Source organism: Pholis gunnellus (assembly GCF_910591455.1).
Source record: "Pholis gunnellus genome assembly, chromosome: 6".
In the NCBI taxonomy this organism is placed as follows: domain Eukaryota; kingdom Metazoa; phylum Chordata; class Actinopteri; order Perciformes; family Pholidae; genus Pholis; species Pholis gunnellus.
The window spans coordinates 12,003,142-12,029,451 of NC_136532.1; the positions used below are offsets into that span (position 1 = coordinate 12,003,142).

Sequence of the window (26,310 nt, forward strand, 5' to 3'; positions counted from 1 at the left end):
GCCAAAAAACTTTTCATTTGGTCACTGACTAACTGTTTTCACCGTCTCATCTGATCTGCCAAATTCATAGTCACATTCAAGCTGAAATTAACATTTAATTCAACAAAAAGGCGCCAGACAATACAAGACAAGGTGAGTAAACTGCACAATTTACTAAATATCTAGAGGTTCACTGGATAAGGAAACATAACATAAGTCAAATCAGGTTTAAATCTCCGCACAGACACCCGTAGGTCCCTTAAATATTAGGTTAGGATTTTACATATTATAAACCTCATAAGTCAAACACATCTATCTCTCAGTACAGTACAATTCACACATAACAAATAAAGACAATATTTGGCAGACGAGGCAGTTCAATTAAAACATTTTAAACTAAATCACTGACATGGTGCTAAACCCTAAATTATTCTTAATGTTGTTTGTGAAACAGAAATGGAGTTTAAGTTTCATTTTGGAATACAAGCCAGAGTTCTGTCATCAGTAGAAACTCATTTAGTTTTGGGGTGTTGCATTTAAGCAAAATGAAAAGTTAAATTCTTCATTAAGCGATAGGAATAAGGGGATAACTTTCTGATATATTTAAAGTATAATCTTGTCGACTTGACCATTGAAATAATTATTATAAACTATCATCGCAATGTATTCTTTGCATAAATATAGTCTCTGGTGAAATTCTGACATAGAATTTGGTTTGAAATGTGCAACTAAGACCATTATTATATCAAAACGTTAAGTGCACTCGGATTAAGATTGACACATAAGGAATTTCTGGCAGATGTATTTAGAAAATAAAGAAAAGCTTTTTCAGATCATTTTTTTTTTCACTTTAACATACTGACAAATATGAAGCATAATATTCTCATACATCTGTTGACAACACAAACAACATTGTGGATACAGTGAATAAGGCTCATAGCAGCAAACTGTGGTTGAAAAGGCTTTGTATAGTATGTGTGTGTGTGTGTGTATGTGTGCGTGCGTGCGTGCGTGCGTGCGTGTGTGTGTGTGTGAGAGAGAGAGAGCATGTGTGCTCAGATGTATTTGAATCTTGTGCTGCTACAGCCGGTCACACTTTACTTGGAAGGAAGAAGAAGACAAAGAGCACAATCACTTGTTCTCTATAAGAATTTGCACCTTGCACACCAGATCTCTGGCCATGGTCAAAATCTTCTTTATGTTGTGGTGCTCGGCCATTTCTGAAAGACAAAAAAACACAAATGGCCGATATTATTTCCTAAAATGTCTGGAGAACATCTGAACAGACGTGTAACAGCTAGTAGCTTGTATATCATTTTATCGTAGGTTGCTATTTGACATTCAATAACTCTAGACTTTAGTATAGCTCTTCCATACATTTGTTGTAAGCCTGGATCCAGACCTATGACTGTTTCCTTTCATGTTACAAATTTGTATTCAAATAGGTCTGGTCTTGTGCTCACTGACGGCTGTTTCCCTGGTTGGAAACACAACCAACCCAATCAGAGCTTCTTCCTTTGGCAAAGCTCAATCAGGACTTCATCTTGGTTCCATTATCATGCTTTTAATGCTGGACGACTTGCAAAAGACATATTTTAAAAAGAATGTGGAATAAAATTGGTGCAGCAGAAGGCAACTTACAGTATTCTGACTTTTAGTTCCTAGTTTAAGTCAAGCTCTTCCAATGCTGGTTTCTACAATTCCCATAATGTAACTTGACAGCTTGTCTTTGTTGCATTCCATACATAGAAAATGTTCACATTCACAGAAGACATTGCACAACTGTTTTGACAGGCCGAACTGAATTACTCGTGACCAGTAATACTGATTTGTAATGTCTAATATCAGTCGAGGGCACCTTTAACAGGGATGAAGAGATATTTATATGAACAACGTCAGCTGTAAAGTGACATATTTTACCATTGAAGAACTTAATGATGTCAGTAAAGTCCATGTTGTTCTCCAAGATTATGTCCCTGTAGATCTCCACCAGCGCCAGGGCAATGAAGAGGACAAAGTGACTGGAAGAGACACACTTGGCTGCCCAGATCGTTTCCCACACTGCAAACACGTCATCGTACACCAACTCTGGAACACAAATCACATAAAGAAACGGGAGTCGATCTAAATCGGTGTTTGAGGGCTCGGATGGGAGTCAGAGTTTGCAGGAAGAGGAGTTATCGGCAGAGAGAGATAAGATTGGAAGCAAGTGTTTGCAGGGAGGTTATACTGAGATACCCAGGTGACAAAACAAGCCATTTGAGGAGTCTGAATAACTATAAAAACTATCTATGCAGCTGTCTTCAAAAGACTTTCCAAGTCTTGATAATAACTAAATGTCTTGTTACCGAGCTGCCAAGTGGCTCGCGTTTTATCCACCAACGGGGCTTAAAGAGGAGTGAGTCAGCTACTCCTCTAATTGGCAAAACTCTTTTGCACCAAGCCGTCACTTTACCTCGCTTGAAATCTAGGAGAAACCAGCGGTAGCAGAAGTAGAAGTGGGTGTAGTCTCCGTTCTGGTGCATTAGCTCAAACAGCTCAGAATCCAGGATCTACAGAGCGAGGGGATCAGAGGAGACACACAAAGAGACTGGTTTTGGAGGAAAAGGTTTGTTGGTAATGAATGGATTTAGTGATGCCTGACTGCTACAGTATCTGTAAAGGCTTTACTAGTACTGTGTTACCTGGATTAGAGAGCGCATGTTGGCAAAGTGAGTATCCATAGCTCCTCCGTGTGGAAAGTTTTGATTCATTCTCTTCATGAGCTCAGTGAAACAGCTGAAGGCCATGGCCTCTGAAAAAAAAGGAAACGGAGCGAGAAAGTGAGTGGGCAAACTGTCCTCTGTTGTTCCATCAATATAACTATAAAAATACACCAAATGTCAGAAAAGAGAAGTGATTCGGTGTTGACTCACCATCATCCAGAATGACTAGAAGTGGAGCCAGCAGATCACACATGCCCTGTACGTAACCGATGTCAAGGTGCCTCCAGATATAGCTGTAAATATGCAACCAAGAGCAGTGAACTAAAGTGTCTTCAGCTGTTTTTATCTGCCACTCATACGCTGAGTCATACGCTGAGTGATACGCTGCTCAGGAGTTAGAAGTATTTTCACATTTTTCATCAATGCTGTTAAACATTCTTTTTTCACAATAAAATTCAAGTACTCCTAAAGTGCAAAATGAGTAGGCTTCTCGAAGGAGTAAATATGGTGTTTTAGAGCTACTCATTTTTTCCTGAGTGGCCCTTCACTTCTATTACTGTTAAAAGGTAAGTCAGGCATTGTATTTATATTTTTTCTTACCATCAGCAAATCTTATGAAAAGACCCAAACCAACAATGTGTTATTCTGTCTCTCATTACTTTCTGACTCCCCTAGCCTGTCTGTGGCACTCAGCCCCAAGCCCATCTGTTCCTACTGAAGGCCTACATCTTTAAAAACAGGTCACACATATAGTTTCAAATGTAAAAAATAGAAAAGGCTTTGTATTTTCCCTTAACAGCCATGCTCTGTAAATTTAGCGAATGTTCCTCCTTGATGGGGATTCATTTCAGCTGTGAATTGACACACATGTGGTGCTCTACTGAGTACTTACAGCAGGAAGGTGTGTTGGGGATGGACTCAAAATGTCACGCAGTGTGACAGTGTGCTCATCATTGTGTCTTTAACTATTTTCGTAAAACAACGGAGGTCTGGAGTACAGAGCAATACGCCCTATCAAGCTTTAGCTACACAGAAAATACTTGTGATTAGGATCAGTTCGTTGTCAGTTTTGGCCTTATCATAATTTGCTGACAGGAAGAAAATAAAATATTTTGCCATTCTTATCCTTTAAAGTTGTATTTATGGAGCACTTATAAGAATAAGACAAGCAGTGAACGGTTATGATTTAGTGGTATGAAGATGGGGATGGGGGGATTTTTGTAATCCAAACAATCATTACAACATTTACATTCAAACCATGAACCCTGAAAGTTAGATACGCCATTTATATGAAGATGGGTAAAATGATCATGTTGACACTCTTTATTGCATCCCTGATGCTGTCAGTGTTTTACCTGCACATGATGTTGCGCAGTTTCTCCAGGTTGGCAGGAGTGAAGTACCAATAGTTTCGGTCACAGCGCTGGACATCCTTTTCAATGCGGTGCAGATTTAATGTATACAAGTCCAAAAGCTCTTGCTGAAACAAACACACAATACATAAATGAAGAGATAAATCAAGCTCATAATAGTGTTGTATTGCCCTAGCATAAATTCATTTAAACACTCAAAAAATACGTGTGCATACAGAGAAGGTACTCCCAGCAGATTCTTGAGAGGTGGCTTCATTCTTGGTGTCTCCAGACTCGGCCAGAGAGTCAAAGTTGGGGTACAGGCTCTCCATCTCTGGCTCCAAACACAGGATGGGCTTTGTGCTGTCTGCACTGCGCTTTACCTGCTCGTCCTCCTGCCTGAGCTCTATGTGGGGGGCTGAGTCCTCAGAGAAAGACGTTGCTTTACAGCGTCCCTTTCTGCTCAAAGGCATCATGGAAACTTTGGCTATTGGGATCTCCTCCATCTCTATGGCTGAGGGAGACTCATCAGATTCAGTCATAACCTGAGCTTCATCTGTCTGGGAGGCAAAGTAGGCCTCTCTTGGTCTCGAGACCCCGGTGTCGGCTGAGAAAACTAGGTTCTTCTCCACCCCAGGAGTCTTGTGATCAATGGACATATTTTCTCTCCAATCTGCCAATAAAACCTCTTGTGGTTTACTTGACTTTGATCCGTCCGTTTCATTCGTCTTTTCTACATTTGTTTCTGCAGATTTCTCACGCTTTGAAGTTTCTTCAATACTCACTTCTACTGCTTTTTTAAGACTTTGCTCAACAAGTTCTCCTTTTGATCCTGTAGCAGCTGCTGACACCATCACAGTATCCTCATCAGGCACTTCTTTTTCTGTTTCCCCTGACTCTACAGATGTAAGTGCATCTTTATTTTCACACTTGGGCCCCTCTGTTTGAATGGCTCCAGACTCCTCAACAGTTTCTTGTGTTTTGGGTTGCAGACTTGTGTCTTTGTTGGCTTTCACCAGCTCCTCAGGCTTGGTATTTTCTGCAGATTTGGTCACATCAGGTGCTTTCTCCTCCTCCTCGTTGTTCTTCCCTTTACCTCTCACCTGGCTGTCCATCTCATCTGTCGGACATTCACTTTCTACCCCTGCAGATTTGACTGGGCTCTGTGGTGCCTGAGGAACAGCTGCAGATCTCGGGATTGTATCAGGTACAGCGCTGTCCTCTGTGCTGAGTGAGCCGTCCGACAGGCCGGAAGTGACTGAGAAGTTGCGGGAGGAGGGATGTCCGGAGTCAGGAGAGTTTATCCCGTTCTGCAGAGCTCCATTGGGTATCTTTGGCACCTGTTTGGCCTCCTCGCTCTTGGGCTCCGTCTCGATCTGATCAACCTCCTCAACGGACTCAAACACCTGAAAGAACAAGCCAAAGGGAAGCAGGCTACTCCAGGGGAAGGGATGGGAGGATGTGAAGAACTAGCAAGGGAGAGAATGCAGGGATAAGGAGTATTGGTTGAGATCACATGCATTACTTTAGGATCAGGATATTAGAAGTCTAAAAAGTCTTAACAGAAGAGTCATTCAGTTTGCATGAAAGACCATTTTTAAAAGGCCATGCAGGCTGTAATATGGTGAGTATTTGATACCTGTGTGCTGCTGCTGGAGTCACTCTGCAGGCGAGCCAGACTCTGTCTGTCTGAGCTCTGGGGGGACTGGGTAATAAAAGATATTCAGACCAATATATTATTATATTAAAATATGTTTTACTGATATGCATCTTTGTTGTCATTGGCTCATGACATGTGCTGTGCTCACAATAAAGGTATACTCTGGTGAGTATTGGAATTGAGTGCAGTTGCAGGAAAAAATAATGGTTAAAAGTTCCAGGCGTGGGCCAATCCCAAAACTGTTCGATTCTACCTTCTCCCATGATGCAACCAATATTCCCTTTAGACCTTCTCAGCTTGATAATTGTCTTTTATCATGCAGATTTTTTATAGAATAGAAAGCTACGAGCTACGGAGAGCTGCCCAACAGTTATGCAACTGTACTGCTGTAACTAGTAAACACACCTTTACTTATAAAATTGGACACATTTATTTCCTAACTGTGAATATAAGTGAGCATTACTGCGTCACCTCATTGCTGACAGTGGAGCTGTGGTGGATCATCTTCTGACTGGAGATGTCCATGCTCGCTCCTGAGGAGCACTTTGCTAATGCAGCAGCATGCTGCTCCTTCTCCCGCTGGCGGACAATCTCCTCACAGCCGAGCCACTCACGCATGGTCTGTTGATAGCACACTTGGACCTGTTCGTCCACCTGGGGTGAGGGGTGAGCGATCAAGGGTCAGTGGCTCAGCTTGAAAATACTTTGAACGCAAAGTCATAATCGCGCAAACTACAAACCTCTTTCCTCTCAGCTTCCGACATTCCAAACTGGTAATGACCCAGCAGAAAAGGCCACACCTCTTTACGCAGCGAGGCGTCCACGCCACCAAAGTAGACCAGACGAAGCAGCTCCTTCTCATCGTATGCCTGAAGTCAAAAGATAAAAATACTTTCAACATTTTGTTATCAATCTTTGGATTTGCCCCTTCATTAAAAGTACAATTATCACTATTTGCAAGTTTAAAACATTCAATAGTGCTTCAGAACAACAGCATTACCAACATGGAAGCCTCATGGTAGCTTTTACTGTGAATGCAGGTAATGACCAATGCAGGAGAGGTTGGTAGATGGTGTGACATGCACTGGTGCATCTGTGTGTGTGATTATACAGTATGTATGTGTAAAATCCTTTTTTTATGTTCAGTTCAAACCCTCCATGGCATTAGGTAAATGTAACTGACGTCCAAATAAATGTGGACTTTTAAGACTGACAGGGCCATTAGTCACGCTTCATGCACACTGCTGTGAGACTAATGGTGAGAGCCACATGATCAGCAGAGGATGAATATGGATGAGACAGAAGCCCGGGAGTGGACATGCATGTGTGTGTATGTGCACACAGCATACTGTCTGCAGCAATGTGAGGTTTGGGTTGCAGTGCTGTGACACCAGCGATGCTTACTGTGCAGTCCTGGAGGAAGGTCTGCCACACATCCGTGGTGAGCCCTTTGTAGGCATCGCACGGCACCTCGGGCGCCACAATGGTGTGATTGACGAGAGCAGAGAGGTGTGTACGCACAGTGGACAGGTGACGGCAGTATGCCAACCCTGGTTGACAATACAGTTCATTACTGAATGGCTCTGCAGATGGTAGTGATAATTGAAATGAGGATATTACGTACTACCTCCAACACATTTTCCAAGTGAATGTGAATAGATGCTAATATTTAAGGATTTTCAGGGTAAATATTAAGGAATCACTTACAGCCATAAAACGCCCGAGAGATGATCTGATTCTTCATGTTGTCGCACAGCAGCTTCAGAGGAGCCCTGCAGGAAGATACAGCACAGAGCCTTATGTTGAGGATTCACTTTTCTCTTCTCTTTCCTTAAAGGACAATCATCAAACGTGAGAAGTTACTCATATTGTACTGAGATACTGTGTCTAATGTAGAGTTTATTACAGTGTTGGGTCTAACCTTTTATCATTCAAATGATTACCTGACATATAGAACAAATTGGCCCGGAGGCTTGCCTTTGTTTCATAGCCTTCAACCATCTTATCAGCCTCGCTTGTCACCTCATTTTCCAAACACATTCTCATGTCAGAGAGGTAAATGTCAGATAATTGTCTTCCTGGGTAATTGCAAAGTTATTGTATCTTTGCTCCTTTCTCAGTTTTGTCTCTATTGTTGAGGATTTCTGGTCGGCACTGAGGGATGTCAGGTTTGTTCCTTTGTGTCTTCGGCAGTTTCTCTGTCACAATGCAGCACAACTCAGTCTAGCTTGAAGCGTGCTTATGTCTAACCTCTCATGGTTGCACCCCTTGGGCGTCGCCCCATCAGAGAAGCTCCCCTGAGAACAAGAGGAACACGAGGACTTCCTGAGAGTGGGATGCCACATTGTAGCTCCCTGATCCATCAAGTCTGGAGGAGTCACTGCAACATGCACGCACACACAAACAATCACTGTCACTTAAAAAGCATTATGCTACAGAGGCTTTCAACAACAATTACATTTGCACTTAGAAGATTTAAACACAACTGGAAACGCTTTGCATAAGCAGAATTATGCTCATCAATTGTGATCTGCTGAAAACACTTCAGAGTACAATTAGTTTGTGCTTGATTCCTGTTGGAGCAAAGATAAAGCATGAAAACAAAAACATTCATGCAATCTGGAATAGATGCACAATTTGAAAGCATGAAGCTGTCATATTCTATTACAACATTATAGAGAGATAGAGCAATTGAGCGATACGCCATAAGCCATATTCGATCAATCAGTTATCCACCTATTGGCTGTTAAAAGGTTACTGCGCTGTAATGCAGTAAAAAGGGGTGACACAAGGCGGCAGGGAGTGGGAGGGGCTTTAATAACAATGCACATCAATAAACTTTGCCAGAGGCGCAGGACAGGTCAGGAGGATTTCAGATGCAGAGAGTTAAAGCAAGCTGACAGACGAGCCGAGGTGTGACAGCATTACAGCCGCGTCCTGTGAGTGAGGGGGATTCTCCAGGACAGCTGCAGGACCTCTTGGGTACAACCAGGATCCCTGTTTTGGAGGATGACTGTCCACTCAGTTGAAGGGAGAGGGAGGAAGTCAGATGGGGATGATGGGTTACAGTTACTGTAACAAACAACGAGTAGCATTTTCATAAAAATACAACAATTTGGAGAGGCTCGTGGGTGCTGCTCGTATTTATTTGCTTCTCTGGAAGGAATCTCACCAAACTCTGACTGGCTGTTTGGAAAGAGGATGCGGAAGACATAGTCTGTGGCCTCGTCCTCCTCCTTATCCGAGACCGAGTCTGAGGATCCAGATCCCTGAGGAACCCTGTTACGCAGCTTGGGAAACACCTTCCCCTGCAATGAGAATACAACTGATATTAAACTAATGCCAACAACCAAAATGCTTCAACCATTAGAGCCCAGCTAAACCATCCATGTGAATTAAAGATGTTGAGTGTCTGCGTGCTTCAGCTTATTAATAGTGTTTGAGCATGCGTGGGTGGTTTTTATTATTCTGTTTAGCAGCACATACAATGCTACTCACAGTCCAATCAAAAACATCCATTCAAGAAGACACTTTTATTGTGTGGTGATGCAGAGGGAACATTAAGCCACACATTCATTAGTATCACTCCAACCAATATCACAACAACGCAGTGCATCTATTTCTAAATGTGTTTTTTTAGGGATTTATTGATCAGATTGGGGTGATTTTGCATTTTAGTGCTCTTTTTCTTGAAGAATGGCTGATATGTGTAATTTATGTTCCGGATGTGAAGCCAGGGAGCGACCCCAAAGAAAAAACCTCTAATGCTGACCTTTCCCCTCTGGGACCAGAGTGGAGGGTCCAGCTGGCCGTGGGGAAGCAGGCCGTTCTCCAGGCAGGAGAGGAACTGGAGCAAGTGGCCTCCTCTGGGGAAGCGAAGTGGAGGTCTCTGTATCCCATCCTGACTGACCAGCACCACCGTCCCCCCACTGTCAACTGCAGGAGATAGTTTCTTGGTTTACTTATTCATGATGCCATTTTATTAGACAGCTGTGTTTAATTGCAGACAGTTATAACAAAAAGAAAAGGCAGAAATGACACGCAAATACAGAGTCAGAATGCTGTAAAGGTTTGTGAGGACCCACCTTGTTGATGACAGTGTAAGTAAACTATCTCCCCCAGAGGGATGGTCATGGCATAATCCCAGTATACGCTGAAAAACATTAATCAAATACATAGTCAATAAAATAACGCCCCAGACTAGTCTTAGCACACCGCGTGGATCACCAGCTAACAGTGAAAAGCAAATCGACAGGGAATATCAATCGAAGTTAAAATCTCAAGGACAATTAATTTTATGGTAAATAAAAAGAGTAGTCGGGAGAGTGCGCACAGACGAGCAGGAGCAGAGTGGACTAATGCAATAATCAATATTTTTGGTGAGACGAACCATGCACAGGCACAGGAACATAACACAGTTTGCGGGTTTGAGAGATGTCTGACTGCGCCTCAGTCAATAAACCATCTGCTGGCTGCTGGAGTGCTCAAAATAAGCCTCATCAGATCAGCAGCATTGACTCTGCATACTGAGCCCCCGAGCCACCCACAAACACACTGCATTATTCAGTAATACCCGAGTGTTACACAAACAGCTGATAAAAGACGTTAAGATAAACGACGAGTGTATACACGTTAGATATTCTTATATGAGAAGGATTGCTAATATCATCAAACACAGGCTTTGTAGACAGACACAATCGCCATAATCGTGATCCATTTTGAAGCTGGATAGTTTTGCACCTGTGTTCGTAGTCCAAGTCTGCAACAGAGCCGTTCATGAGCTGGTTGGGTGTCCACTTCAGGGTCATGAGGTCAGCATTCTGGTGCAGAGAGAGGTAACCTGGGATAGCCTCCATGTCGTCCCTCTGAGGCAACCGCGAGGATGAAGAAAATGCTAAGTACGGCAGTCATGTGCATGTATTTACATTTTACAGTTTCGTCTTATTAACCTGGGTGCATGTCAGGGTCTTATATAGTGTTCTGAAATGTATGGGATGACAATACAATATGCAAACTAGCATTTTGTTCATGGCTTTAACTTGCAAATAAATATTCCTCTGGTGTTAATGACACTTTTTAGCTGTGAGACAGAGGACAGAACTATTGTCAGTCTGTTTATAAAACGTTGTTGCGGCAGCGTGGAGAAATAAATTGATATATATATATTTCTGGGGTTGTCATAGCTATACAGCTATGAGTGAAAAAGAGGCATCAGACAGTTACCGGTTGCACGAGCACATTGTTTTTGCCAAACAGTAGGGTCACTCTGCTGTTTTGATGCAGCGACTCCACATATTCACGAGCTGATGGCGAGGGGGAAGGGCGTTCATCCATGCTGCTGCTGGAGTGCCGCTTCTGGATCTGCACAACACAGACCAAAAGAAAATATCACATCAGACAACAAACATCGTAAACTGGTTCTAAACTGATGACTATCTTTGCAGAATTAATTACAGCTGGCCAGTCACAGTACAGCCATTTTCAATGAATAACATTTCGTTTTCACATGACTCAAGATAATAGAAATATGAGATTCATTCATGTGCACCAATGCATGCATCCTCCCTTGTTCCTGATGCCAATGACTTGTATGCTTTTGTTTGGAATATACACAGATACAAATACACAGGACCAAGCAACTGGAAAGAGCATTGTGGTGCTGTGAGATAGATGACTTGACCTGGTTCACTGGCAACCTGAACATTTAACAAGTATGAAGGTCTCAGATACACTCTGTTCTTTCTCCTGGGTCACGCTACTTCACTTTATGCACTAATCTTAGCAGGTCCTCTTTAATCAGATGGGATCTCAGAAGCAAATGAAACGGATCACACTAAAACTCTGCCAGCTAGACATGTGTGATGAACTAAAACGAGCCTGGCACTAATTCTGCATGTTCGTCTACTGTATTACCAGTTTTAATACTCACACACAGTGCAGGCCTCTTAGTGGGAGAATCCTGTCTGCAGTGGCCACCATGGATACGATGTCTTTGCACCAACTCGTCAGCAGACGGGTCCGTCCAGAAGTGGTCGGCTGTCTTCATCTTTGTGTACTCCAAAGCACAAGGTCCAACTGTCGAGTGACGGTGAACAGTTACAGAGAGCAGACACTAAGATTTCACTAACCAGTGATCAGCACCGGATTATCCTAAACATCAATGAGCACACTCGATAGAGTAAGAGAAGGGGTACATTTTCATACTAAAAAGATACAGTTGATTTTTCAGTCATGTATTGTAACAAGCCTCAGATGAGCTCCCTTTTGACCCACCATAAAAGGTACAAAGAATATTATGATAGTTCAGAGCAGCAGCTCCCAACCCGTTTGGCTTGCAACCCTTTAAATAAGTTTGATCTATTTGTGACCCAGCGTTACAAGTTGCATAAGTTGAGAGGTAATGGCTAGTTCAAACAGAGAATGTTTTTTTTCAGGGAGTTGAAGATGCAAGATAATCCACAAATTCACACGCAAATGGTGAAACTAAAAAAAGAATATATAAATAAACCGAATTTTGCGTGGCAGAAATATGTTTCCTTTCCTGTCTTGTTAATCAACTCACGAGCAGTCGAATTATCTTGTAACTCTCTTGGTCGGGAATCACTGCATTAGGGTACAAACGTATACCAGCCTGATCTGGAAGGTACAGGGCAAATTCATCAAATTGGCCACATTCAGCACCAAAAGCAATGCTTCTGGCTCGGCCTCAAAAAACTGTGCCAGTGTTCACTGGTGGGAAGCTGGTGAGGGATCAGGTCCCTGTTGCAGCAGGACAGACCTCTACTAGTTAGCCTATCAGCACTTCTTGCTCGAGTCTAAAAACTCCTGTGGTCAAGTCTGCATTTGACCACAGGACGCCGTCCTCCGCAAATATACAAACAGATGGACGTAGCTCCCTTACCCAAGGAGAATGTTTTTTTAAGTTTGTACTAGAATATTATGAGAAAGCAGCTATTTATAGCGACATTACTGCAATAATTACATAAAGAGATTTAATTTAATATATTTGATTCCATCACCATAGCAATATATCGACACAGGTTTGTTTTTTTGCCGGAGGACTGTTTGTTTGTTCTTCTGATGCCGTTCAGAGGGTTTGGTCCGTCTGGAGTCTGCCTGATTCCATGTGAATGAAGCATTAGTACAAATGAAAACAATTGAAAAAAGGGTACCACAATGTCCCTGTATAGGATACTGGTCCAGGAACAAGCTTTCGTACTGAAATTAAAACATGAGCCCAAACAGAGTGTGGCACATAATGCAAGATGACAACATTAAAAGACACAAATGCTTACAATGTCACGCATAATTACCTAACAAAGAGGCAAGGATCGGTCCGTCCACAGGGTCCATTAGAACAGCCTCTTTCTCGTAGTATTTGCTGTAAGACAAACGTGAAAGGGGGGTTTTGAGGGGACATAGAGTTCTTGTAACAGAAACAGACGTTTCATTGACCCTTCTCGACGTACCTGCTGTTCTCCACCAGGTAGAGGACAATCTTGTCCAACACCTTCTCAAATAGAGCCGTCCGGATCCACAGGTTCTTGACTCCCTGCGGGGTGAGACCGGGCAGTCGGGGCATCTTGCGAAGGCTGTCCTGACTTTGCAAGCTTTGACTTCGTCTGCAGGAGGAGGTGATTCACAAGTTTCAATATAAACAATACAAGTATAACATGGTTTAGAATTCCATTGAGTAAAACTGCATCTGCTTGACGCTAATGGCATCAGTGATTCATGATTCATAAAAGCTCAAATGCATGAATTATTTAGAGGCTTTTCATAGCAAAAAATATCCCTTCAAGTAAGCAGACAGCCATTTGTTTTCAGTGCTTTCGCTCACACCGCGCTTTGATGTGAGCTTTGAAGTCTACTGTGATGTGTGACAACGAGCCAGGGCGTGTGCGTCTCTCACTTTGTCTCGATGATCTGCTCGAGCGCCTGGGCCTTCCTACACAGCTCCTCAGCTGGGACGAAGCTCTTTCCCACCTTCATGAAGAGTGCTGCTATCTTGTTGCTACGCAGAAAGCCGGCTGCTCGCCGTCTCAGCCCATGCAGAACACATGCCTCCACTGCAGCTGTGTGGACACAAACATATGATTAAACAACAACAAAAAAGATATACTCTTTACCAAAGTGCACTTTTCTAATATTATATGCAGGAAGAGCATATCAATAAAGGACAGCAGACACCTTGGTCTCTCCTTTGAGCTCCGTTTTAGTCTCCACCAACTGCTGGTTGACCAAATTGACCAATTGTTAACATAAACATATTAAAGTACAGCTTTAATTTGGAACACTTAAAATCACTTAAAATTTGATTTAAAAAAATGCAATTTTGGGATATTAGCGCTTGATATGTTGTGACACAAATACTAATTGGTGTCAATAAATTATCCAGAAGTTTTGTGGTACAAAATATTTGGCAGACATGTCATGTCACACATCCACTTCAATTAAATGACCTTTATTTTGCCGGGATAATCAACTCGGTGTCTACGCACTTTCCAGGGAATCCTGGGCACAAAAGCAACAACGCTCAACAATTCAGATGTCAAGTGAGTTTATCTGCAATTCTGCACAGTGACTATCTTCTGTATTTATGTGTTTAATATGGTGTTTATATAAAGCCTGCATACATATCGGTTGACACTGTGCATTTAAATATGAAATTAAGCTTGTGGCAACTGGTGAAAATGTGTGTTGTGTTTGTGCTCAATACATAATCAAACCCTTCTGCTACATGTTCAGGAGACGTGTTTTTTCAGGGTTAAAGGCTGCATATTTCTTAAATGGATTTTCTGTACGGAGAAAAGAAACATTTGAACAAATTCAGGTTCTCACATAATCATCTTTGCATGAACTATGTTCGTCCAATAAGCTGGAATGGACACACAAGGCGATGACACGATGACACACGTGCACAAAGGCAGACAGCCCTCTTCCCTCTCATGGCTACGTGGCAGCACCTGGAGCTGTGTTGACATTTGAGTTGTCTTTCAGGACTAATCCTGTGGCTCTGTTCACATGGGGTCAGGGGGAAGGCTGGTGTTGCCATGGGAACCCCTGTTGATGGAGCCGTGGAGCTCTGGGAGAGACGAGCGGAGGGGGGGGGATGCTCATCAGCATCACGATCTCTCTCTGTCTCCATCATCCTCACTCCTTCAAACACAGCCTCCATCCCGCCCTTTATCATATCGCTCAGTACATCGGTCACTTTCTCTGTCACTGCTGTTACCTCCATCTCTGTTAACAACTTCTACACGGACAATACAAGTGTCATCACAACTTTCACTTTTCTTTTTATCAAAATATGTCAATTTCTGCTTTCTTCACTCTCTCTTCCTTCATTTTGCTCCTTGTCTGTGCTGTTTTCCGCTCCACATCATTATAAGAGCAAGAAGCTAAATGTCAGCACAAAGGGTAACGTTAAAAGGTCTCCAAATATAGTTCATCTCATTGTTTTTGTTAATTAGTCTCAGATGGCAAAAGAGCAAAAAAAAAAGCAACTCCTAAAAGGTTTAACATGTTTAAGAGCTACTGTCTATCTACCAAGCTATACAGAAAACTCCCATGAGTCAAAAAGAAGTGTTCAGTATGAGACACAAGGCAGGGAGATAGAACAGGTATTCTGTCAAATGAAATGTGTGATCCGACCCAAACTCCTACAACAATAATCACAAACGGCAGTGACAAGAAAATGAGATCATGTGTGTTGGATCAGTCCTTTGTGTGGTCCTCCACAGTAAAAACAGCTGACATGGTAAATTGCCTCTAACCATCCTGTATCTGTGGCAACTGAGTGCATTAAAAGACTCTCAGACAGTGACAGAGAGCAACACTTCACTCACTGCAGCCAAAGGAACAAACAGTCTTAACATCGACAATGCTGAAATGAAAAGTCAATAAGTGGATTCATAGAAACATTATCTCATGTTGCTTTTGGTCAATTTATAATTTGCGTTCTTTATCTGATATAATTTAAAATACATTAAAAAAAACAACACAATTAGTGATCACAGCTTCTGATTTGTTTCATAGACAGAATGATTAATCAGTTGATTGCTGATTAATAAAGAGCCACTAGCTGCAGATCGAAATATGTGACGCTTCACCACCAATATACATGATACTATATGTAATAATATTTGCTTTTCTATCATCCAATTGAGCAATATACGACATCCAGAGCATTAATAAACAGCAAACAACTATTTGCTCTAGATATAGTGGATTAATGGCTATCTGGGCAGAGAATGAAGATGCTCTCCCTCTGTGTGTGTTGTTATCTGAGCTTCTCCTTGCTTTGTTGACACAACCAGCCAGCCGCGCATGCTTTTTAGGGCATATTAGTGCATGTGAGCGTGCCCCACTGGCTCGAGTGTGCCGCCTGCGCTGCTCTCATGCGGCGGTTACAGATTATAAAGCCGTCCCGACGACAGCGTCATCGCTGAAGCATAGCGCCCACCATCATGTTCCCCCTCAGGTAAACACTGTTAGCTCTGTCAGCTTGTTTGCCTAGTTTGCACTGTTAGCACAGAATATACAAAACAGAATTGAACTGGTATGACATTTATGATAAATGGTTATATTTGATATTATGAATGAGTCAAATGCTGCTTTAAAAACATTACCATCACTGGTCTAAATTGCAACTATAGTGAGATGAATTTCAACTGATTAGGCTGCCAGTCTAACTTTAGACACAACTTTGCTCCCTTTGTTTACAAAGTTGGTCAAATTGTCATTAAATACAATACACTGTATGGTGGTCTTCAGCTTTGCTATGCCACTTTTCCTTGCTTCATAACTCAAGTCAACGGTGGCTTTCTGACACACATTCTCTCCACAGCGTCTGCATTTCAGAGTCTGCCTGGGCACCTCATCAAAGTAGCCATGATGATGGAGGCTAATTGCTCCCCGGTGAGCTGGCCGAGCTCCTCTCCCATCCTCCACTCCCTCTCATCTCTAAACAGACCGCAGCTGAAAGAGGACGTATAGTAGCAAGACTCACTGTCTATAAGGATCACAGGAGGAGTCAGGAGGAGGCGGAAACTGGCTGACAACAAAATAGAAAGATGAGAGGGTCATCCTTAACTCATTTTTGTCCACTGGGACGTATGATAGTAGTAGAAGAAAGACAGGCCTCAGACTGACCAGCAGCTATTACAGGCTGTTAGATGATACAAAGGATAATGTCCACACCGCAGGCCAAGAATAATGACACGCAGACTTTAAAGCACTAATAAAAAAAACACATACAGCACATACAGTGGCCCCAATACTGATTGATGTAAAAAAATAAAGCCACTTGTGTTGCAATTTACGTATGTCCAAAATGTAATCACAAGACATTTATGTGAAATTATCAAAATGATCATGAAAAAAACCCCATGTTTGGTGACGTCACATTGACCTTTGACCTCCAAAGTATGATCAATTCATCCTTGAGTGGAGTGGAGTGGAGGTTTGTGCCAAATTTGACGAAATTCCCTCCAGGCGTTCCTGAGATATCACGTTCAATGCATCGCACGGACGGACGGATGGCGAACTCGAAAACATAATGTCTCGGTGACGACTGCCGCCGCCATGGGGACATAAAAAACACTTTAATCAAAATCTGTGGTGTGTGACAAATTATTTTCATTACCGTCCAAGGGAAAGTAAAACCATAAAAAGAGATTTGGGCTAATCTGATAACTGGGTGGGAAAGATATCCAACATAATTTGCTGATTTAATATATATATTTGAAGTGTACTGTAAATTATTTTCACATTATGAAAGGAGCTATTTGTGTGTGTGTGTGTGTGTGTCTGTGTGTCTGTGTGTCTTCATCTGACAACAGCGGGTAAAACTGTGTCTTATACTAATACAGATTTTTGTTTCTCACTATTTGTTACTCAATATAGTGGTTTCGCCCATCGCCATGAAACAACGATATAGAGCAGACAGGTCTACAGAGATACAACTCTGTGTGTTCGTTGGTGCAGCTCTTCGCACATATTTACCCATACGATGAAGACAACTTATTCAAACTATTTTCCTCCATGGTAATAAGGGAATGTTTCATTACTGTTCACTTGTTTATACCATGAATACAATTTCCTACAGTTTCATGGTCTTCCGAGAGTCTCATCACACGAGTTAAGAAGTACTTGTCAAGTCTTAGTCTGCACGCATGGCTTCCAGCTGGTAAAAATATCAAATTTTCTGCAAGCTGAAAGTAATTTTATTCCCACTGAAATCCCAAAATATATCTTGTTATGGATCACAGCTCTGGACTGAGCCAGACATCTGACTAGTGTGAGCGCCTGCATGTGGGCAGCGTGTTTCTCACAGGATTCATGCTGCACTCTGTTAGTGCCATTTGGAGGCAAGAACAACAACATTTGGTGGAATACTGAACTTTAAATGTCCTTTATTTCTATACCACACTGATTATGTGATTGCTGAAGATGTGGGACTTTACGTCACTGGGCCGACTGTCTGTTTTTAATGAAGCAGGTGAAATCTCAACTTCCTTCTCGAGATGTAATGAGGCAAATATGTTCATTTTGTTGGACAGAGACCTCTATTATAGGAAAACCAATCCAATAATAAGGACTTCATTTGGTTCTGTTACAACACATTTTGCTTTCTGTTACGCCCACTGACTTTCCTCTGGCCTCTTATTGGAAGAGAGCTCTGTGGTTCAGGTCTTCCACGCCCCTTTAAGTGGCCGGAGCACTCACACCTGAGATTCATCAGTGCGTCAGTGGAGCTGCATGTAAACCCCCAGAACCAGCGCTCTTGCCCTTTTTTCTTGGCCTTCGAGCTGTTTGTTGGTTGCTGTCATGAGCATTGCTTCTGCTGAACTTCTGTTTTGTTAGCTCCTTGGTACAGCTCTGTTGTAGTTATCCTCTCTCCTGGCTGGCTAGTTGGTAGGATGATTATTTCAATTTTTGCAATGGTTTTGCATAAACTAGTTATGTTACTCGCTGTGTCCCCCTAGACACATTATGTAGTCCGTAACACTTTCCCACACATGGCAGGGTTATTGCTGTCTACTAGGAGAACTGGAACGTTAAGTAAAACCTCCAACTTCACATTTGAATCTGAGTGAATTTGTGATTAACGTTGTATTCTTAAAATGACTGCAGAGTGGAATTATAAGAAATATAATATATATAGAAATGTAAAGTTAAAGACAGTGTAGAGGAATAAAACCAACAGTAGTAATGGCAACCTACAAACATATGGATGGTGATGGATTCAAGACTACAATATAAAGGTGACACAAGTAACTAAAATCGACAATATCAGGAATGATTGGAATAAAAAAATACTCCGGCTACTCAGTGTGGCAGAATTATTAAAGCTGAAGAAGTTATAAAGGAGCAAAAGCTTTGATTCAGTCATGTTTGTTGGTTACTCACCACAGAAGGACACGATATGGCTGCTGTCTTCGTGAACAAATTTCCTGGTGACGGCTTCCTCCATAATCTGCTTCACCTGTCAATGACATGCCAGATGCTGGATGACTCATTAATTAACACAAGTGATGGACACAGTCAGTGAGGGGCGAGAATATGCTTCAGAGAATGAGAATTTATAGAAATGTATATAACAAAATAGGGTAAGATGATGAAATGAGGGGGCTCAGGGGTGAACTGGGGTTGAAAAGTAAAGAGGAAGAAAAACACTGAGTGGGAACAATGCATGTGAAATTGGTGGATGAGTCACTAGCTTTCATCCCAAGGACCTCTACTGGGAAATGGGGGTGGGAGAATAAAGGGAAGGGGAGGGGCGTTCATCCATCACAGACTCCCATTTCTGAACAGTTTGTAATCCTCAGTGGGAGCAATTGATTCTGTTACGTCAAAGGCTAATGACATCCTATTCATTCAAACCCAACTTCTTTAAAAAAATTGGAGGTCACACACACACAGTGCTCACAAGGTAACTCATTAGCTCATTAGTTAGGTTTTATTGTCACGGCAAAGTGCCCCTCTCCCCGTTGGCCTGACATGAGCTACAGACCAATAGTTAAGAGGACTGATAAATCAATCCCTCTGGTGGCTATGGAGACGTCTCCCTGTGTGGGCAACGCTCTGCAATCTGCATGGGGAATAGCAACCTCCGGACACGGCCACGCAGATAGCTGTAATTTCCTGTTGAAATGAGTCTGTCCACAACAACCCTATTACACTGCCAAGTTCACCCTCTACACAAACACAGACACACACACACAGCTATTCCCTCCAGTGGCTGACGCTCCCTCTGCTCTATTTTATCTTTCTTTCCAATCTGCACATTGATTCAATTCTTCGGTGGTGTGAAGAAATCGTTTTCTCGCAGTTCAGTGGTCAAGAAGCAGCCAGCTGTCTTAATATCAGTTTTCACGATTTGATATTTACAGCTTGATCATAAAACTTTCCAGGATATAAAGTTCTGTCTTCAGGTTTTTTTCAACTACGGCTCAAATTTATAGAGCAATACTCTTAATATCTAGTTTACTTGCTGTAGACGGAAGGATTATAATGCCTGTAACAGTGGTGGAAGATGTACTGTGATGTTTTACTCAAAGGTCCAGTGTGTAGGATTTCATGGCACCTAACGGTGAGGTTGCAGATTGAATCCAGCTGATTAACCTTCGCTCACCCCTCCCTTTAAAAGAATGACGGTGGCCTGAAGGTAACGTAAAATAGTGGAAGGCTCTCTCTAGACCCAGTGTTTGGTTTGTCCGTTCTGGGCGACAGTAGAAACATGGCAGTGCGACATGGCTGTTTCTGAGCTGACAAATACACCACGATTCTTAGCTTCAGGTGATTACACACCAACATATGAATATTATATTTAATTTCTGCAAATAGATCCCCTAAAATCATACACACTGGACCTAAAAGCAGTATATTGCCCTACTTGTAAGTCTGAAATTGAGAGAAGCACAGAACAACTTGTTTTTTCGTGATGGTGCTTGAAAAAAATCTGCCCACTGATCACTGATTGCACCCTCACTGTTAATGCAAGATGACTAATCTCCAAATATGATATATATACACTGTATATATAAACATTCACTAATTAGACAGCAGTCATTATGCAGTCAGTGTCAGTCTGATGTGATGTACACCCGCTCCACTCACGATCACACTTATATAAAGCCCACACACACACACACACACACACACACACACACACACACACACACACACACACACACACACACACACACACACACACACACACACACACACACACACACTTACACACACGGGACTATAGGCCCTAATTTTCTTTATGAGTGCATCTGACATACAGGAAGCTGATTGATTTGCTGCCAACTTGAAGGCGCAGACTCCTTGTGTTTTCTCATCTCTTTCATCTGGGCTACAGATCAGGCCTCTAAGGAATTCATTGGTGAAGTGTCGAGGCTCAGACAACCTGCAGGTTTCTATGGAGACGGCACATGTCTCACCGTGGATCGCTTTCGCCTAAGAAGATGCATCAACAACATTCATTCATCGCTGAAATAAACAAAAAAGACGTATTGCAGCTCCCTGACTACAGTAACTAAAAATATCCAGATGTACTGTGTGTTCATTTGGCATCAGTGAAGCACAAATCTACACAGAATTTAACATTTAGTAGCCATAGCTACTAAAATGGCACCACAAAATATATATTCACAAGAATTTACAGATAAAACAATGTGCGTGATGTGACAACCACCATTAAATGCCTCTTTTACAGCGGCAAAGCCTGATGAATCTGCTGTGAACTAACTACTGTTGCCTGAGGGCCTCAGCCAGAGTGATAAAAGATCTTCAGAGTATTCCAATTAGCTGAAGCAACAGCAGAGCCAAGAAATAAGTCAGAGAGAAAGCCCCATCCATTAACATCCACCCCTCATTATTCATCATCTCTTTGGCCACTGACGAATGAAGGGGAAAAATCATCATTGGTTATGCATGTTAATCCATGCAGGAAGCTCCACTTCTGGAGATTTAGAGTTGAATCTGAACTATATTATTTGAATAACAATTTAATAATGGATACGCACATAGATCAACCTCAAGGCAGTGATTCCATCACAAAAATCATTGCAACCACAATAGCACCTGGAGTAATCGACAAGACAATCGCTCCCCACAAGGTCCATTCAGTAGCTGTTCTGGACCTTTCAATCATATAACATGATCTTCATCCGATGGGAGTTGGCATGGAAGTGTAGATGTTCAATTTGCATGTTTTTCTCTATACTTTCATCTAGACTTCTTGCCCATGTTGGCTCAACCTTGCAGTGAGATTGTTTTGTCACCTTCCTAAGTTCCAGAGTGAACTTTCCGTCTCAAACTGAAATAATTTGAATATGACACACACACAGCATCCCTCGAGGTAGAGGTGGATCAGTTTGATCATAATGATGCATAAACTCGCTCGGTAATCCTATCTCATCCATATCAAAACCTGATTATGAAGACACTCACCTAGAACGCTCACAAACTGTATAATAGTCTCAGTGTAATCAGTTTCTATGACAACAATAATATTTGATGATTTTCCTGCAGCGTGTTCCTGCATTATGAAGCAACCCTGTTTTAATGTTTTCTATCAACGTGTTACCAGGAATCAGAAAATCTCTTTCAAACAGAAAACACAGCACAAGACTGGTGGGTTATTTTACACCCCACTGCCTGAAACCTTGTCCTGAGTAACCACACAGCAGAGTAAATGGTGCAGATCTGTGTGGCCTGCTCTTCTAATAGTCAGTCTCTCTCTCTCTCTCTCTCTCTCTCTCTCTCTCTCTCTCTCTCTCTCTCTCTCTCTCTCTCTCTCTCTCTCTCTCTCTCTCTCTCTCTCTCTCTCTCCTTTAGCAAACACAGGTGTGTGTTTGTGTGAACGAGGAGCATGATTCAGAGGTACGATCAGAGCAGCACAAAGAGACTGAGAGGTGCTCTGTATCAAAGCTAAGGCAAATAGGAGATCTCATTCAAACCAGTGTGTGCCAGAAGGTAAGTCCGCTGCTACAGACGTCCTGCAATCTCTGGATAATGGCCCACATCCAGGTATATCTCAGCAGACTGGTGGCACACAACCAGCTGGACAAGGAGAGTGTGAGAACACATAGCATAGAGACGCCATATGGTATAACCCACACAGAGTAATAATAACTATAAACTGAAGGGAAAACGGTACAAACAACATCTATCTTCCATTAAAGGGGAATAACTCATAACCGATTCACACATTTGAATTCTTTGTTAACCCATCTAGATTAACGCTGATTTTCATGAAGTGCTATCTGTGAATAAAGTGAGCTATCGTACTGTGTTGTTCCATCTACAGACTCCATCAGGTTGCATTTGTGGTAAACAGTGCACTGTAAGTGAATCCCAGTAAGGCAATATCAGCACACAGGAGGCAGGATTAATTATGAGAAGGGTCTGGTCTCCACTGATAAGACTGCAAACAGAGCTCAGAGGAAAACAAATCAGACCAAAGTCTCCTCATTCCTCCTTTCACAAGATCCAGGAGGAGATTTTATCGTTGTTTACTTTGCAGAAATAAAGTCTTGTAATTTATGAAGCAATGTGAGATGAAACTAATGAAACAAATCCATCAACTGTTAACAAACGGATGTTAAACAAAGTGCCCCTCAAGTATAAACCCGGCCAGGAAAAGGAAATGAGTAGCTTAACATTCTTTAAAAAAAATACTGTGAATGTTCCACTACTTCAGCTTTTAAGTGTACAAAACAAACAGCAGTACAATAGTTTAGGTGGTGCTGGAAAGCTCCCTGGGTTAGGTGAGGTGACAGTGATTTTGCAAAAACCTTCCCTGAACAAACAAAGGTAAACAAAAACCTCAACAAAGTAAACACAAGTTCAAAGTTAATTAATTATGACAAAAGTGATTACTAAGTGGAAATTTAATGCACCACTACCTACATTAAAACAGGTTTCACTACGCAGACTAGTTATTAGTAACTGGCAGGTGTGACTGTTGGGTAGCTAAGGTTACCTGAACCAACAGGCAAACAGCTAACAATGGGTTGCTAATGTTCAGTATACAAGATCAGCAGTTTATTAAGAGTAAAATAAGTATGGTCCACACATTGGACGTGACACTGGATCAAAATGCTGTTAAATAATGATGTAAATATTTATAGAATTGCATTTTGCAAAGTCGATTTCTGACCCACTTGCCCAACAAGGCAATTGGGGAAAAAAACATTATCGTTGAACCCTGAATGGTGCAATATTAAGATTTAGTAAATGTCACTAGTGTGACACTAGCTAGTTGAAATAACTTATGAAGAACAAATGGATTTATGAATATCCGGTGCAACCCAAGACCTGTGGCCTAAATGCAGTGGTTAACCAAGAATGTTACACAGAAATAACTTGTGAATATTTTAATGTGTTTGACAGCTACAATACAAAAGTACTGGACTTCAATCCTTCATATCAGATGAAGGCTGTAGGGTAGGTTTACTAGAATAACAGTAAGCACCCTCAGCAGGCCTTATGTGATCATATTAAGCCGTAATAATCAGGTCCAGAAAAGGATCATATATATGGTGTGAATCTTAAGCAGTTTTCTTTAGATAAAACAAAGAAAACAGATGTCAGAAATAGTAAACAAATCATTATTCTTCTTCATCCAAATGGATGTTCATGCAATTTCAGCGTTGCGTCTCAGCCTCAGCACTATTTGCTCCCATGTAACAGGCTTCACATGTCAGAGATCTTCATGCTCCATATGTCCTCTCTCCAAAGGTTGGGACCTCAAATCTACAGCAAAAGACTGCGGTAAGCTTTCTGAAAATTCACAAAGATGAAGATATCTAAGAAGAAATGTCATTCATGGTTTGAATGTCAGACAGACTAAATGGTAGCGACGTCTCATTTGATCTCTGCTGAACTCTGATCTTCTGTTTTACTGCGGTAACCTCAAATGATGATGGGTGACATGAAGTGCTGAAGACCAGATGACTAGATCACCAGAGATGCTTCCATATTTCTCTCTCTCACACACACACACACACACACACACACACACACACACACACACACACACACACACACACACACACACTCACACACACACACACACACACACACACACACACACTGTGTCTGACTGTAACAACCAAATGGCTCGGCAGAAGGCTGATGGTTTGCTCTGCCATAAACACCACAAACACAATCTGTTTCCTTCATGCTGCTTCTCCACCCGTATAATTACTGAGCTGCAACACCCACACCCAAAACAGGGAGGAAGATATATAAAGAATAAAAAGATAAATACTTGAAGACTACTATTGGTAATCTGCTATTTGATATGGGCTTGTTTTCTAATCTTTTCAAAGAGGTTGAGATTCAGAAGAGCATCCAAGCCATTTGCCATCATCAGGAATAGACGGATCGTTTAGTACAAGTGTCACCAAAAGGCTTATTTATATCAGCGCGCGGGGCGAAACTGTCCAGCTTCATAAAAACTAACATGTTTGTTTTTCCGATGCGATAAGTGCTGAGTTGAAAACACCCACCTCCTTCTTGACGGTGCGCAGCAGCCTCTGTCGGGTCTCTGCCTCTAAAACACAGCACAAACAGTCCCACACAGGACATATTTACAATCTGTAACAACTTCACTTAGTCTGCAAACTCAAAACAGCGCAAACACAATTTTAGAAATATTATTTTGTTGCCCCCACCTGCCATGATTGTTGCCATGGATCCTGTCTCCTGTCTGCAAGCGGCAGCGCTCTCATCAGCTGAGTGCTGCTCGTACACTGCGACCACAGCTGCGCCTCCTCTAACACGCCTCTTAAAGACACACGCAGGGCCTCCATTGGGTGTAGAACAGGCGTAATTACAGATTTTTAACGTTTGCTTTAGCACGATTTAAAAAACTGGAACAATTATATCAAGACACACGACACACAATTCACACAACCACACACGCACAAATAGCGAAACACCACAGATCTTATGCAAAATGAAACATTTAAATCTAATTAATGATTTATAAACGACTCATACGATGTGATCGTCTTTGAACCAGTTACACAATCTTAACTCAATATTAACCACTTTTAACATGTCCGCCTCCTTTTGATATTGTACATGAATATATTAAACTGATATCTATTTCTCTCCACATTGTAAAATCAATCAATCCATCAAATCATGTCCAAATGTTGCACTGATTATCAGAACAGATCATATTCTAAATACAATATAGTACATCAAAAGAAAAAGCATGGATCATAGTGTTTTGTTTTCTAATTGCTAATATAATGTATTATATAACAGGCCTCTTGCTTGTTTTGTTGTCTTCCATTGTTGTTGTAAACATGAACTCACCTGTAGTCTATTTTTTGGAGCTATCATCCTGATTCATGAGTTGATAACAGGTGTTTGGCCCGGGGGACATGTGTATTAGCCAATTGGTCAATGAGTGTGGCATTTTGAATGCCAGTGTTTTGAAATGGCAAACAAGTTGGTTGCAAAGCAGAAATTGTGTTTTTAGAGACTTGAGCTGAGGTTTTGCTCTCTGGGAGTCAGTCTTGATAATTGTTCTTTATATGTTATTTAAGTGTGTTAGCAATTTAAAAAAAAACTGAAAAGC

The 26,310-nt window shown here is 41.7% G+C and overlaps 1 protein-coding gene across 1 annotated transcript; it reads right to left on the minus strand.

Annotated features, from left to right (window-relative positions):
• Positions 1–706: 706 nt before the first annotated feature.
• Positions 707–26,072, minus strand: sgsm1a (small G protein signaling modulator 1a; the record flags this gene model as incomplete). The annotated part of the gene is made up of 26 exons (XM_079160718.1): positions 707–1,199; positions 1,900–2,067; positions 2,435–2,531; positions 2,664–2,773; positions 2,895–2,977; positions 4,040–4,164; positions 4,273–5,505; positions 5,676–5,741; positions 6,168–6,350; positions 6,437–6,565; positions 7,101–7,246; positions 7,404–7,468; positions 7,947–8,076; positions 8,869–9,004; positions 9,469–9,632; positions 9,782–9,849; positions 10,437–10,561; positions 10,920–11,057; positions 11,626–11,771; positions 13,010–13,077; positions 13,166–13,318; positions 13,609–13,771; positions 19,110–19,185; positions 25,229–25,272; positions 25,394–25,505; positions 26,046–26,072. 26 exons carry the CDS (start codon positions 26,070–26,072, stop codon positions 1,111–1,113), a joined length of 4,044 nt encoding a protein of 1,347 aa, XP_079016844.1. The 3' UTR covers positions 707–1,110.
• Between the last annotated feature and the right edge of the window lie 238 nt (positions 26,073–26,310).